Below are 15,246 nucleotides of genomic sequence, written 5' to 3'. Positions count from 1 at the left end.
AAATTATATGAGTTAAAAATATCTCTATGATATGCATTCAAATACTTTTTTTATTTGCAAACCAAGCCTAATTCAGTGTATCACTGAAGGGTTCAACTGATATTTATTAACATTTTATCTTGCTACAGTTCACCGAAATGCCAATTTCTACCCATATAGTTACAACATGAAAACACAATTTTTTATCAGCCTGCAGTATGAAGTACAAAAAATTTAATGCTTTAATATTAAAAACTTATTTGCCATCTTAGATGATACCTGCCCATCTTCTTTCTATGATAAGAAAATTCAAAAATGCTCTTTTATTAAGTCAGCAAGAAAGATGAAGACAAAGATAAGAGTATCAAAGGTTACACAGTAATTGAGTTTTTTAAGTGCAAAAACTAGTGCAGTTTACAGCTACTTCTCATGAAGTAAAAATAATGTACAGAAAATATTTTATTCTGTGGTTTTTGAGAGGGTAACTACATTTATAACTTCAGTTATTCTCACCTGTTCTTAACAACTATTATTGTCCAATTTTTTTATTATTCTGTTCATCCAGTGTTTTACTTTTAACTACAAATTTCTGTTTGGAGAATTTAAAAGATTTACATTATAAACTTCTTACAAACATACATTCGTCAAAGAGAAGGACCGTTAGAATGTTAAATATGGTCAAAGTTACTTCTTCACTTATACAGATTTATCACTAATTGCTTGGGCAATTGCTCTTCATCTGTTAGCCTTATATTCATTGATGCAGTATACAGTTAAGGTGGAAATACTCTCTGGAAACATCTTGTTGTTTGGGTGAGCAGTTGAAATGTTATATATACAATTACTCTTGACCACTTCTAACAATTAGTGAGTGCTCATTTTAACCACTGTCCAACTAAAGAGAAAAGAAAATACACGTACTTGAGCATTAACATTGGCACTTTCTCTGATAAGGACTTCTAAGCATCCGCCACCATGTGTAGAAGCCGCAGAATAATGTAGAGGTGTCTAAAATCAAAATTGTACATTTTAAAAGTGTGGACCTGAATGTACAGATTAAAGTATCATTACATTGAAGCTCGATTTCCATTCACAAATAACAGTAACCAATTCTACTAAAATGATGAAGCATTATTTTACATTCTGAAACCATTTTCTTACATGACAATTTATGTCTATTATTTCTGCGCAAAATCAAACACAACCATTAATAGTTTTGGCAATTATTAATATCATTATGCCCTAGAAAGTTCACTACCTTTTACATTTGTATTTATTTATGTATTACAACCTCATTTATTTAGTAGTACAAATGACAGGCTTTCCATGTCATTAAACCATTTAAATGATTTTAATTGGCTCTAACTAGACATTTTTTAACTTTTTTTTTCTACTGGTCACTTCAAATACACTCTCTCAAATCAACTTTAAAAATTTAATAAAAAAATATTACTCTAATTCTATTTGAACACTATACAAAATTTATTTTTTTATTTCATAAATAAAAAAATTCTAACTTTATTGTTGTTCTGTCTAGGTATCTTTACCATAAACTTTGCCCTTCTAATATTTTCCCTTGTTATTTCCTAAACTTATTTTTTCTAATCAAATTTTAGCATCACTGGTTAGCTTGACATTTGGATTAGGTTTCTATGCTTTCTGTTTGCCCAAATGTAAATTTATTAACTTTAAGCTTTAAAAAAGAAATATAGCCTATATATTCAATTATCATCAGAAACTGATAATGTTAGTTTTAACATTAAATTATGTAAATCCCAATAGTGCTAAGTGTATGGTAGTTAAACCACTGAAAATGGTGAGATAAGTGTAGACAAACCTTAAGATGTCGTTTGAAATCTTTCTCAATTACTTAAAGGTTTGGGATTGTTTTTATAGTTTCTAATGAATATTCTTTTCATTCCTGATAAAGTTACTGTGTTATATCATGTCTATTTGAAAGCTACAAGAATATTCTTCTATGACAAAACATCAGGTAAGGATATTGAGGTTTAGCAACCATAGGATGCTCTAGCCTTTGATGGGAAACTATTTTGATGACACAGGGCCTTTTTTTTTTGAATAAACTATTAAAGTCTGTTGCATTTCAGCAACATACAAACACACGCACACAAAAAATACTTACTGATCACAAACTACAATTATTAGACATAGAATAATCTAGACTAAAAAAGACTGTTCACAAAATACCATGCTGCTAACCCTGGGAAAGTGTCATCACGTTGTAAAGTATCATTATCTCTCATACCATGTATGTATGTATGTTTAATGATGGAAAGTCAACTGTTTCAGTTAGCAAATTAAAATACCAGAAGAAATGCACACATGAACATCACACAGGATAATATCAACTAGATGGATAAAATTTAGCCTTTTGAACAATAGTAAAAAAATACAAATTCGAAGACAAAAGGATGCAATTTTTTGTTGTTGTTTTTCAAAATAATATTTAACAAAAAAATTTCATATATTTCACAAGCAACAAATTACACAAATACTGAATAAAATTTTATCATTTTTTTACACAGAATTTAGACTATTTGGATATTTGTATCAAGTTTCTTGCAAATTGATTAAGTATGTTTTATCAAATAACAAAGAGAACAGTGCATATGACTGATACACCTCCAGTCCAGAAAGATTAAATCTGGGGGATGAAAAACAGCTGCCTAGTTATAAAAACATTATAATTTATTCTACAGCAGCAATTCCATGAAGATGGTTTGGCGTTTATTAAATTATCTATAAACTTTAAAAAAAATCAAAGGAGTTTTTTTTTAAATTAAATATTGACGTGCCTGATATTTCGATGATACTCTAACACACATTACAAGGAAAGACTGCCTTCAAAACTTACTTTAAATAAACTTCCAGATTCATCAACAAGGAAGCACGAAGTTTTATGTTAACCGTATATGATTTCAAAAATTGCACATCTGTAACTTTAAGATGTTTAACAGTATAAAATTCTAAATATCCTAGTATATAGAGTAATATTTCCAATTCAGTGTTTAGCAGTACAGTGTTGTGTCTTTAGCCACATACAGGTGTTTTATGGAAATTCAAAAAAGTCACAGGAGAAAAATTAATAAATGAAACGTATTGTTTATATAAACTATATCACGTCTGGGACTGGTGAAGCAGGATCTCCGAGTTAAACACTGTTAACTCTTCCAGCCAGGATAAAGTGATTCTGCACATCGAGATAAGCTCAGATTTTGCATTGAAAGTAAGTATTGTATAAATATTCATAAGGTACCTGGGGTTGGTGTGCCACACTAAAATTTTAATTAAAGTTAGTATCCCTTGAGCGTGAAAAGGCTGGTATACAATGATCTACATCTAATTATAAAATAAAATTTGTTTTATAATTTCCAAAAAATAACTTTTTAAGAAATATTTATCCCAATTATTTCATATATATTATGAATTACAAACATACCCGAACGTTATTCTTTTTCATTTCTTAGTTAAGTAAAACCTAAGCTAAGAACCTTTGAACATCTTAATAGACATATCAATCTTAATAATGATTTTTTTATAAGAAAAAAATGTTTAATTATCTGTACTGATGGCCAAGTTGATTTTTGGTTTTGCTCTAAGTACCCAACCTACTCTGATTGTAAGTTATTATTATTTAACACAACACTCCCTGTAGTCACGGCTAACTACTTAGTTACAGTCTGATAAGCATATACTTACCAATCCTTTGTGATTCACAGCATGAATGGAAGCTCCATGTGATACGAGTTCTTCTGCCACATCGTCATGTCCATTAAGACAGGCAATGTGGAGTGAAGTATTACCATATACATTCACAGCATCGATTTCAGCTCCAAGTTCCAGAAGAAGCTGAATGGCCCCTAAACGACCATTTGCTGCAGCAGCATGAAGAGGAGTGTACCACTTGATTAGGGAAAGTAAACAGACTTAATCCCTTATAACAGTAAAAAGCTTACAGCAGAATTATCAAAAGGAATGACTTTCTTCTAAAAGGTCACATAGAAACAGAGAAAATTCATCCTCCATTCTACATTTACTTTAAATTCATCATAGCAGCACGGAGACATTTTTTAGGTTTATTACATTGTCTATCTAATGTTTGCACCACCAGCTGATATTGTTTCCCAACTAAAGAAGGATCTCGGCTCGTGGTGCACTATCATGTACCTCCAGGCAAATGATTCTAGAATTGGTATACTGAACACTTGCATAAATTCTTTTGACAGAATTATAATTATTAAATATACTACTATAATATAATTTCTACAGTAATTCTTATGCTGTTAATTTCTAAAAAAAAAAAAATCTTAATGAGAGCAATCAGAGATATTGCATACACTCACCCTGCTGCAAATTTTTGGATTTTTGGTTTCGATGTGAAATTTGGTCTTAATCCAATCACTTTTCACACAGTTATTTTCAACAAAGTGAGAAAATGCCCTATATCTCCATTATAGAAATATCTCAAAGTGATCCAGAATCCGGATCGGGACCAGATTTTGGGAGGACTGTCCTATGGGGTCACTCTATCTTCTGGTAAAAATTTCATGTAAATTGGTTTATCATTTTCCAAGATGGACCCAAATGCAATACCCCCCCTCCTCCAAGGCCGAGGGTAAAAATCAAGAGTAAGGTTATATATGCATTCACATACTTGTGCAGTAGGTATACTGAGTAGTGGCACAAAATTCTCCATTAATTTATCTGCTTTCTTGTCAAATCATATATTAAAATTATCCACAAATAAAGCAATCTGTGTGTAGTACTATAAGATCACACGCTATAGGTTCTGGTATAGGGGTTTATAAACTAAAAAATATCTAAACATGGACGCCTAGTAAACTGCCTAAATACCACATTTAATATAAGTGGTAACTCATTTAACAGCGTGATTAAAGAAAAGGATCTTGGCAAAGTGGTGGATACATCACTCATACTACCAAGTCAGTGCTCTGTAACTAACAATAAAGCTAATTTTAGGATTTATTTATAGAGATACTGATAAAAAATTATACTGACTTATTGGAAAAGGTTTAGAGAAAAGCTATTATGATGATTCTGAAGATGAAAGGGTTATCCTAAAGGGATGGGTTCAGATATTTTCTCTTGAAAAAAAAGAATGGTAAGACCTTATCTTAATGATTAACTAGGAATTGATATGTTAAAAGCCTCTGGTTTCTTAGTACTGAAAGATGAAAGAACACAAGTTTATGATTTGAAAAAAAAATAGGCAAAAACAGTTAACAGTTTAATTTTTCTAGTAGGTTATTTACCTCCATCACTGAAGGTGGATGGAGGTTATGTTTTCACCTGTGTGTGTGTTTGTCAGCAAGATTTCTCAACTCAAAAACAGCTGAATAGCCTTAGATGAAAGTTGGTATACATTTGGACTACAACAAAACTTAGAAGTGATTAGTTTTTGGAGAGTCAAAGTCACTAAAATAAAAATCAACAACCCTATCTGTTAACATAGGGAACACACTGAAGGTGGATGGAGGTTATGTTTTCACCTGTGTGTGTGTTTGTCAGCAAGATTTCTCAAATCAAAAACAGCTGAATAGCCTTAGATGAAAGTTGGTATACATTTGGACTACAACAAAACTTAGAAGTGATTAGTTTTGGAGATTCAAAGTCACTAAAATAAAAATCAACAACCCTATCTGTTAACATGGGGGCCAAATTTTTCACACTATTTTTACTCTATAACTCAGTCAAAAATGAATGAATTTTGATAAAAGTTTGTGGATATATGTAGAATATTATTCCTCATTGTCCTACCCAAAATGGTCTATGTCCACTGATGACAAAGGACATACAGGCACATTTTCATATTTTTTGAGAGCTGAATATCATCAATGCTGTGTGGCAGAAGTATGTGCACTACTGAGTGACCCTCTACTTAGCTTATCAGTTGCAGTACTTACTTGTAGAGGCTGAAACCTTATGGGATTTAAGAGGAAAATCAATGAATTCCTGAAAAGTAAAGGGTAGGTTTAACATTTGTATTTTTACATTTTCTCAGGGCTGGGTGTACAAAGACAGCCTTGAAGGACCAAAGGTTTTTACGCTGCCTGTATGTCTCAGAAGTTACTTAAAAAAATATTGTAACATTGAATATTATAGCTCATTTATTAAATGTTAAAAAACAAAAACAACAGCCGTATTCAGTACCTGTTTGTCCCTGACATTCAGCTCTGCTCCAGAATTCTTCAACAACTGAATAACATCTGTATGCCCCATGTACGCAGCCCAGTGAATTGCTCGCCTTTCCTTCTTGTCAAAAGAATTACACGTAGCTCCATTCTTGAGGAGAAGATCAACCATCTAGAGAGAACAGAAAACATTTAAATGTCACTGACAGTACAAAAAACACCTTCAAAATTTTTACTTGTTAAAGTTTAGGAAATTCATCTACACAAAGAACAAAGGTATCAGAATTTAATAAATATACATTTCAATTATGGCAAGTTAAATCTTTCAAACAAAAACATCAATGAAAAAAATTAATCTGATTTTTTTCTCTTTATTCTACATCCAGAAACAAAGAAATACCTTAATGTAATGTTAAGATAAATCACTAACATCTATTGCAAATTATATATTCTTAACAGTATGTTAATAACCAGATTTAATCTTTTGTTACTGATACCATGAATAAGAAAAATACTAACATTTGTAAAACAAAATCACATGTTAGTGATTATACACATTAGTGTTAAAAGCAGGGTCATTTTCAAGTGCAACATCTCTGTGCACAGAAACTATAACATTCAGTAAATTGTCATCTTCCCTTTCTATTATAAATAAACAAATACCAAATATCAGATAAAATTATTGATATTTTTAAAAGATAGGAGGTGAAATAGGTTTAGTTTTATCTAACCCCACAAAGCAAAAAGTGTAGTTGTTATAAATTTATACTTAAATTTGAGGATATCTAACTTATGAGTGAATAAGGCCTTGAAAACTAAGAAAGTAAAATAGGGGTAGGAGGAAATTCTAAAATGGGCAATTTGGAGAAGAGAGTCTGCTTCAAATGACTTAATAAATTCATAGACAAATCTTTAGGAAAAATGTTAAAAATTCTGCTTTTCTTTGTATAAAACATACTTGTAATGTTTACAAAAAGCTTTCCAAATTTTGTAAAGATACACAAACAATTTGAAATTATAGTCAACATTAATTCTTCAATATGGGCTAAACACACGTTTAAAATGTGTGCTAAGAAAACCATGATTCTCATATAGTATATGGGCTATGTAAAGGATGCAGGGTGTAGTGGTGTGTTTTTGTCATGAAAACTTCATGACAGCCTTTTGCAATAGAAACTACAATGCAGTGCTATTGTTATCAGACAGAGCATGACATGGACCGAGCAACAAACTGTTTTAATGTAATGTACTCAACTTCTGTTAAGCATTTCAAACTAATATATTGAACTCAATATAATTAACAAAAAGTTCTTCCATTTTCTTATCATCATCTTTATTAGACTAGAAATTTTTTTGACAGTACAGTTCAAGTATGTAAACCCTATATTGTTTAAAAAATATTAAGGTAATATGTAAAACAAAAAATGCTCATTTTCAGGTGTATTTTTTTATTGTAAATAACAGTACAAATTATCAACACAAGATTTGATCTAATTTAAAATACACCCTCTTTTGTACCCATTTTCATCTACTTAAGTTGGTAATTTTATAAAACAAACACAAGCTAATCTTTAAATTATCTCATTTAATTACTTCAAGAAAAAGAGGAAACTTTTCCTCATGCACAAATACCTCTGTATGTCCATTATAAGAGGCGTGATGTAGACTAGTGCGCCCTGCTCGATCTGATACATTCAAATTATTCTGAAGAGGTATAATGTATTTTGCACATTCTATAGCATTGTTGGCTGCCGCTACATGGAGAGGAGTCTGCCAACTTTTGTCTCGGGCATTAACATCTGCTTCATGTTTAAGTAGTGCCTCTACTGTGTCCTACAAAAGTCAAAAATCAAGTTGAAACAATAATTATTGTACATCTTCATGCTATGGATGCTCTTTCTTTTTTTTTGAAATACAGGAAAATTTCTTACATGTGTACAACATGATAATGTGACTAATTTTTATCAGAAAACAGTGAAAATAAACTAATTTATTTTGAAATACCTCACTTCCTGTGGAACATGCACGATGCAGTGGAGTTACCCAATGATTATCTTTTGTGTTAACTCGAGCCCCACTTAAAATCAAAATATCTGCAATTTCTGCTTCTCCACAGAATGCTGCAGCATGGAGTACACTTCGACGTTCTGCATCTTGATAGTTCACATCTTCTCGCTGTAAAATCAGTTCACGAACCTCATCCACATCTCTTTTGAACACAGCATGAACAAGTAAAGGCTGAAAACAAAAAAGAAAATTCTTGTTAGAGTCCCATAATTAATGTTATTAGTAGAACATCATAGACAAACCACAGAAATGCAAGAGATCCTAACACGAGTTATTTCCATTTTATTCTTGCTAAAAGTCATCTACACAAAAAACAAAGGTATTAAAATTTAATGAATTTTACAAGTTTATATTTAAGACATTTACTAAAGAAGTTCTTATATGATATCTATATATTTTACAATTACACTAGTAATATGTATTTACTATCAAATTGACTTTCCACAAAAATTACTGAATACTTATGTTTAAATACTACAATAGTGTTTAATATCTTAGGTAACACAAGCTGCGAAGAACAAGGCTTAACACTTCAGATTCTGAAACTAATCCAATTTATTTATGCTTTTATTTCTATGTTAGAATATTACCATAAGAGTTTCTGTTTGACTTTTGGATGTTAATAGTCCTTGACTCAGACTTCACCCCAAGCTTTTAAACTCCACTGAATTAACAGATTTAAAATTCTACAATTCAAATAGGCACTTACGTAAATGCACATAAAAGTTTTGGTTTCAACTTCTACTATCAGTCTATCTTTTGATTGATAATTCACACTGTCCCCTACCAAATCCAGCTATGTTAATCACTCCAGAAGAAAAAAAGTAAGAAGAAAGGCAGAAGGAGAATGTCAACTACCTACATACCATCTTTAATAAAAATGACTAAAGGTAATAGTCAGGATTCAGAAACTGGTGACGAAGTAGCATGATGAAGGCATCCCCCAGTGGTGTTTTGCATTGTAATAGTGAGCATGGAGAGTTCCAATTGGAAGTTGAGTCCTAAGGCCTCAACAGAGCAACAGCTTCACAGTGCCAATAAAAGACCAGGGCTCAACTCACAGTAAATACACTATACAGACTTCTTAACGTACTGCTCAGTTAAAATTGCAAGCAAGCAATGAAACAATGAATAATTATACATTGCGAAAAAAAACAAAACAAATTAATCTTCATGGTAAATTGGTAATCAATGAACTGTATATGTTTAACAGCGGAAAACAACCTGATGCAAACTTTGTGTGCTTTATTTGATATTATAGGGTACCACTCAGAAAATGTGTTTAAAAAAACTATATCAGAATAAATTAAAATGAAGGTTGTTGGATGAGATACAGAAAAAAATTTTATTAATGAATTTCAGCCACATTGGACCATTGTTATAGTGGAATGCCTTATACGTGAGTCTGGGCACTCACTTTTAATTTATCTTTGTGATACTGATGAGGGCATGATTAATAAACGAGTAAAATCTGCTTATTACATTAATTTTAGATATCACCATCTGTATTGAGGTACAACATAACTTGGATAAAGTTGGAAAAGTAGTTTGTACGTTTCTTTTAATTATAGCAGGTGTAACGTAATGTGTTTGCCTGAACTTTGGTTACCATAGTTTGAATCATATATAATATAGATAAAAATCTACTCAATAGTGTGGCTAAGGAAAAAGATCTTTGAGTAGTGGTAAATAAGTCACTCAAGCTACCAAAGCAGTACTCTGTTGCTAGTATCTAACAGAATCTTAATATTTATAGACATTTAATACCAGTCCAAAAATGTAATTATCTATAGAATTTAGCATACTTTTGATCAGGAATTATAGTGATAGTGATACTCCATGTTACAAATTACAAGTACTACTGAGTACTGTTGCTTTATACTTATAGTTATACTTCTCAGTAATTATGTGTAATTTTGAGACAATAGCTTAGTCAATTTTAAAATGTAAAAAATGTTTTCTTCCTTTTTTGAATATTCTGTATTAGTGTGGTAATGGTAAAAAACATCTCATGTCGCTTTTCAATCTCCATTGAATTTGAAACTGAATTTTTGTTTTTTAACGTACAGTGAATTTTATTTGTAGGCTATATTAGTATATCTATAAAAATATACATACATATTTATATATTGAGAAGATGTGAAGAGAGATGTTGTTAACCTAATGTTAATATTCCAAGTTTATTATTAAATTTAAACTATATTGAGCATTTAGGCTAAAAAAGTTTAGGCCTAACTTTGAAAGTTAGGCTTAAGAGTACTTCAGAACGCTTAGTCAACATTAAACCTAAACACGACAGCATACTCGCCTGTCGTTTTAACCCGCACTAACTGGATGCTGAAATCGTTCGAATGAACTGGTCTGTCTTGGGCTATTGAGTATTTCTCGGGAGTTGTATCATAGAGCCTATACGCTTGTCTTAAGCCTGATTAATATTGAGTACGTAAAAAATTAGCAGCTATTCTTTGAGTACTTACCTCATCAATTAACTGAGATATTACCATAATGTTTTTGATGTTTCAAGAATAGTTATCATCAGTCACAAATTTTACTGCTGAAATTTAAATGGAAAATAATTACTAACTTCCTCATGACCGGTTCTCGCTTCCCGGTCTTACAGTTCACACAAACATTACATGTACTTCTTATAAACCGTCACTAGATGGCAATAAAAAAGAAAAGGTAAAATGTTTATCAAAAAAGCGAGACGCGTGAAAATACACAATTATATGTATATTTACAATCCTATTCCAATGTGGGACTGTTAAAATAAATTTTCTCACTCGAAAACAATGTTTGCCACTGTACTTAGATTTAAAGGGCTTTTCGCAGTTTTTCACCTGATAATTGTAAAATGTTTTTCCTTTTTGGAGGCATTTCTAATTCACATGACAATATGTATAATATAATATATATATATTGTAATAATTTGCAATATTTATATCTTAAAAAGTATTTAATAACGCCATACTGGTAGTGTTAGAAATCAGAAAGAAATATTACAATATTACGTTTTTCAAAATTAGTTTTGTTAACAACTAGGCTATTGTTATAAGCTATATTTTAACATTTTAATTTAGAGGTATGTTTGCCAGAGAGAGAATATGTTGTAGACTAGAAGTAGTAAGTATAAAGCAAGAACAATATAAATACCAAAATCAGTGAAGAACGGAGTTAATAAATACCAGTTAGCGAGTTAATAATTGAGTTAGTTCAGTGCCAGTTAGACTGTAAAAGCTGTAGCATCAATGATCCAGTTAGACAGTGGAGATCAGTGAGTTTGTGGTTGAAATTCTGTGAGTAAGTTTTTATATGTGAGCTACTTAAGAACATGTTCGTTTTTGGACGTTTTATTAAACAATATTTGAACCATATTTTGAAGTTAGGTCTGCAAGCAAACCTAATCTATAACAAAAGTTACTAATTTATTGGAGCAATAGATTAATTCTTATCATCATCTAGATTATATTAGGTATAAATTTTTTCAAATAATCCAAAAGAACCTGCTCAATGGTAAAACTCGTTATAACACTATATAAGTAATTGAAGACAGATAATATATATATATTTTTAAACATTACATTAGCGATATAATGATGATATTTTACTTTCAAGATGTGCTTAAGGCTATGTTCTTGGTGAATGGACTGTATTTTTATGGGATGTTCCTGCATTTTCTTTGATCTTGAGATGATATTTCAGGTTCTCGGTATATACAGTGCTTCAGGAGATATTCAGTGAATGAACAGAGATTTTTGGTATTAAACATCACCCTTGTTCCAAAGCCTGGAGAAGGTCAAATCCTGCTATTGAGTCAGAGAAGAATAGACCCAGAGCTGGCAGTGGGTGCTGTTGACTAACTTCCTTCCTTGTACTTTATTAGTTCAAAAGTAAGAACATCTAGCGCAAATACCCTTGGGTAGCTTTGTGTGAATATCCAAAAACAAACATACAAACGTTAAATTTAGGGATTCGTGGTTGACATATATAGATAGCCAACTGTGTGGCTTTGAGCTAAAAGAATAAAAAAAAACCTTCATGTGCGACACGTTAAGCAATCTGTTGCTTCTCTTCTTAATAATCATTTTGTAATTTTTCACAAATTATTGTTCAGAAATGTTTTCAAAAACTTCTCTGAACTACTGATCAATTTTGAGTTATTATATATTTGCTTTAAATGAGTTATTACAGTTATAAACAAGGCATTCTGATCTGACACTCCCAGCGAGTCCACTTTATAGCCCCCGAGATATGTCATAAGGTTTCATTTAGGTTTGAGTCTTTTTAAAGCAAACTCTTGAGACGGGATGCATATATAAGCAATTATGCACCAAGAGAGCATTCAAAAGAAAATAGCCGATGTATCTAGTCAACACCCAGAGAAAACTTAGTGGCCCTCAAGAATACCAGATCCAAATGTAAACACCATATAGCAATCTCCGGGGAATCTTAAGAGCACATGTTATGTTTGTTAACAATCGATTAAGTGGTTTGCCAGTTATAAGCGGACACAATATACAGACTTTTGTCAAATAGTTGTTTAGATCATCACTTTCTGAACCATATATCAACTAAGTGAAGCCCTTTGAACAATCGCATATGTTATTACTATTATGAGAAGTATTAACTAAAACCTATAAAAAACGTACAGGGATGAACCCTCCAACAAATTATTCATTCAAAATTTTTAAGGTATGTAATTCTAGCTACCAAACAATCTGGGTTATAAACATTAATTTGTCATTGGTAATACAAATAGGCTTCTCTGGGTAAAAGTTGTTAAAAGGCCAATCGACTTACAAGCTAACAGGTTTTGCTCCACCTGTGCATGAAAAAAAAAAGAGTCAGATAAAGGTGAGTGACTTCATTATCATCCTCATCTCTCATCCTTTGAAGACAAGAACTTCAAAGTACTACAGTTTGTGTGGTTCATAATTTTTACGAAAGACTTCACAAAGAGGTATCTGTCCAAAACCATTTCTAATTTTTAAATGATAAACTAAAGGGAGGGTAGCTAGGCAAAATACCCACCACCACTTCAGTTCTCTTGTCTAACTGAATTATGGTATTTGAAAGTTAGTCTTATAGGGTACCACAGATTAACAAATTTCCAACCTTAAACTTTAGGTATAGTGACTTTTGAAAACCCGTTTCTACATTACAATAAATATACTGCTAATTACTTTCAAACTCTTAAATCACAGGAAAGGACAAACTGTGTAAATCACAAGCACCTGTTTTGAAACTCCTGGGGTTTTCATCTTCTTTAGATGATGCTTTACAGGTACGTGTACTTCCATTTCCTTTACATGGGGAGGGCCTAACATGGCCTGGTGGTTAAGGCACTCGATTAACAATCTGAGGGTCGCGGGTTCGAATCTCCGTCTCTCGTCTGACGCATTTCACATTACTGTCTTCTATTAAGCCTTAATACTACTGTAAGGCTCTCCATAATCACAAGTAAACACGTTTATCATTACTCTCAGTTCCTTGTTTTCTCACTAGATTCCTTTTTTTTCCATTTCCAATATATATGCAACCGAATGTTTGCTAGTTACTGTGATCGTTACCAACTGGATTCAGTCTGCAAGGTAGAAGCCAACCTCTTTATCTGTTCCAGACTAGTGTTGTTACTTGAGACTATCGTTTTACCATCCTTAACTGATACAAGACCGAGGTCACTAATCGTTCCAGCTATTAGTGTATCCAGACATTTTATCCCTGCTTTTGTTTTATGATGATCATCACTTTCAAATTTCTTGTTCTTTCTTTCTGTTTTCTCATTTTAACATCCCTTGAAGTTTTGATAGCGGTTGCTAATGATATCATTCCTCACCAACTTCGTAATATTTCAGGTTAGTCAGTCATAGATATAAGATAACACTAAACCTTTTAAGTCACAAGGTTATTTTATCTAAAAACTACCTAACATTGTAAAAATACTAAGTAGCTAAATTGTTGATGAAAGCGTTTGATTAAAAATTTTATATTTCCCTCTTCAGCTGTGCAAAAAAGATAATTCGGAAAAGCTGTTGTCATGAAAAGTGTGTGATGAAGCTGCTAAATCCATTTGTGGACAAAAATTGTCTGTGGATCTGCTACATCTTCTTCTCCCTCTACATCAAGTTAAGTGAGCATACAGCAGATGTTCACGTACTCCATAAGCCATCATCAGCTAAAGCAACTGTTCCTCTTGGTCATATTTATAAACATTTATGATTTTTGTTATCATTTTTTTCAATTTTAAACAGTCGTCTCTCTCCCAGATTTTGGCATTGTGAATTATATGGGTAGGTGAAAAGTTACTGGGAACTGCTACCCACAAAAGTTGGCTTTTAAAGACATGTGGATCTCAGATGCAACTTCAAAGCCGGTAATGAAGTTTTTATTTAGGATTTCAGTCACAGTTTAAATGCCGATCTCTTAAATTTCAAGCTTAAATTTATCTACTGAAATATTCAACATTAATAACATGTAAGTAATGGTACTCTGACTCCTCTGGAAATGGACTGGCTAGGTATAAAGCTAGCGATGACAGAAGGAAACTAACCTTCACCTGTTGATCCAGGTGTTTTTTACCCTGGTTTAGGTTGTACAAAGTCTTCATCATTCTTCCTTGGCTTGTCTAGTAAAATCTGTACTGTTATAAATCCAAAAATGCATTTTTAAATATATGTATTATCATCTCTTTAGACATTCTGAGCTGTTTCACTAGAGAATCATTTCGCTGTCTTTGTGTCTGAATATGATAAAGTATCATATTTTTTATAGAATATTAGAATATCGTACTTGCTTCCTTGAAATTACGATACCACATTTGAAAAAACAAATAAACAATAAAACAAAAATCTATGGTTGGAAATGACTAACTTTGGTTCTGATTAGGTCTAACTTTAATTAAGGGTTAAAAGTTATAGTAAGTGTCTTTGAAAAGTAATTAAATATCATGTTTTTTGAATTTTTTTGTTTCAGTGCACCAGTAAATATCAACTCCACTCCGACTTAACTTGATTTATTAAAGCATGGT

General features: G+C 31.7%; 1 protein-coding gene across 1 annotated transcript in view; it reads right to left on the bottom strand.

Moving 5' to 3' along the window:
- The window catches only part of LOC106470057 (serine/threonine-protein phosphatase 6 regulatory ankyrin repeat subunit A-like), a gene marked incomplete at its 3' end in the record, with an annotated part of 58,760 nt that extends 47,936 nt beyond the window's left edge, over positions 1 to 10,824 (bottom strand). The window contains exons 1-6 of the mRNA XM_022398596.1: positions 10,697 to 10,824; positions 8,157 to 8,390; positions 7,785 to 7,985; positions 6,172 to 6,324; positions 3,700 to 3,903; positions 900 to 987 (exon numbers count right to left, since the gene is read on the bottom strand). Of these exons, the coding sequence (XP_022254304.1) occupies positions 900 to 987; positions 3,700 to 3,903; positions 6,172 to 6,324; positions 7,785 to 7,985; positions 8,157 to 8,390; positions 10,697 to 10,723 (907 nt within the window). The remainder of the gene's footprint in view (positions 1 to 899; positions 988 to 3,699; positions 3,904 to 6,171; positions 6,325 to 7,784; positions 7,986 to 8,156; positions 8,391 to 10,696) is intronic.
- Between the last annotated feature and the right edge of the window lie 4,422 nt (positions 10,825 to 15,246).

This window comes from Limulus polyphemus, unplaced genomic scaffold, assembly GCF_000517525.1.
Source record: "Limulus polyphemus unplaced genomic scaffold, Limulus_polyphemus-2.1.2 Scaffold3795, whole genome shotgun sequence".
Taxonomy (NCBI): domain Eukaryota; kingdom Metazoa; phylum Arthropoda; class Merostomata; order Xiphosura; family Limulidae; genus Limulus; species Limulus polyphemus.
Note: the sequence above shows the minus strand (reverse complement) of the source record. Positions and strands in the feature narration are given on the sequence as shown.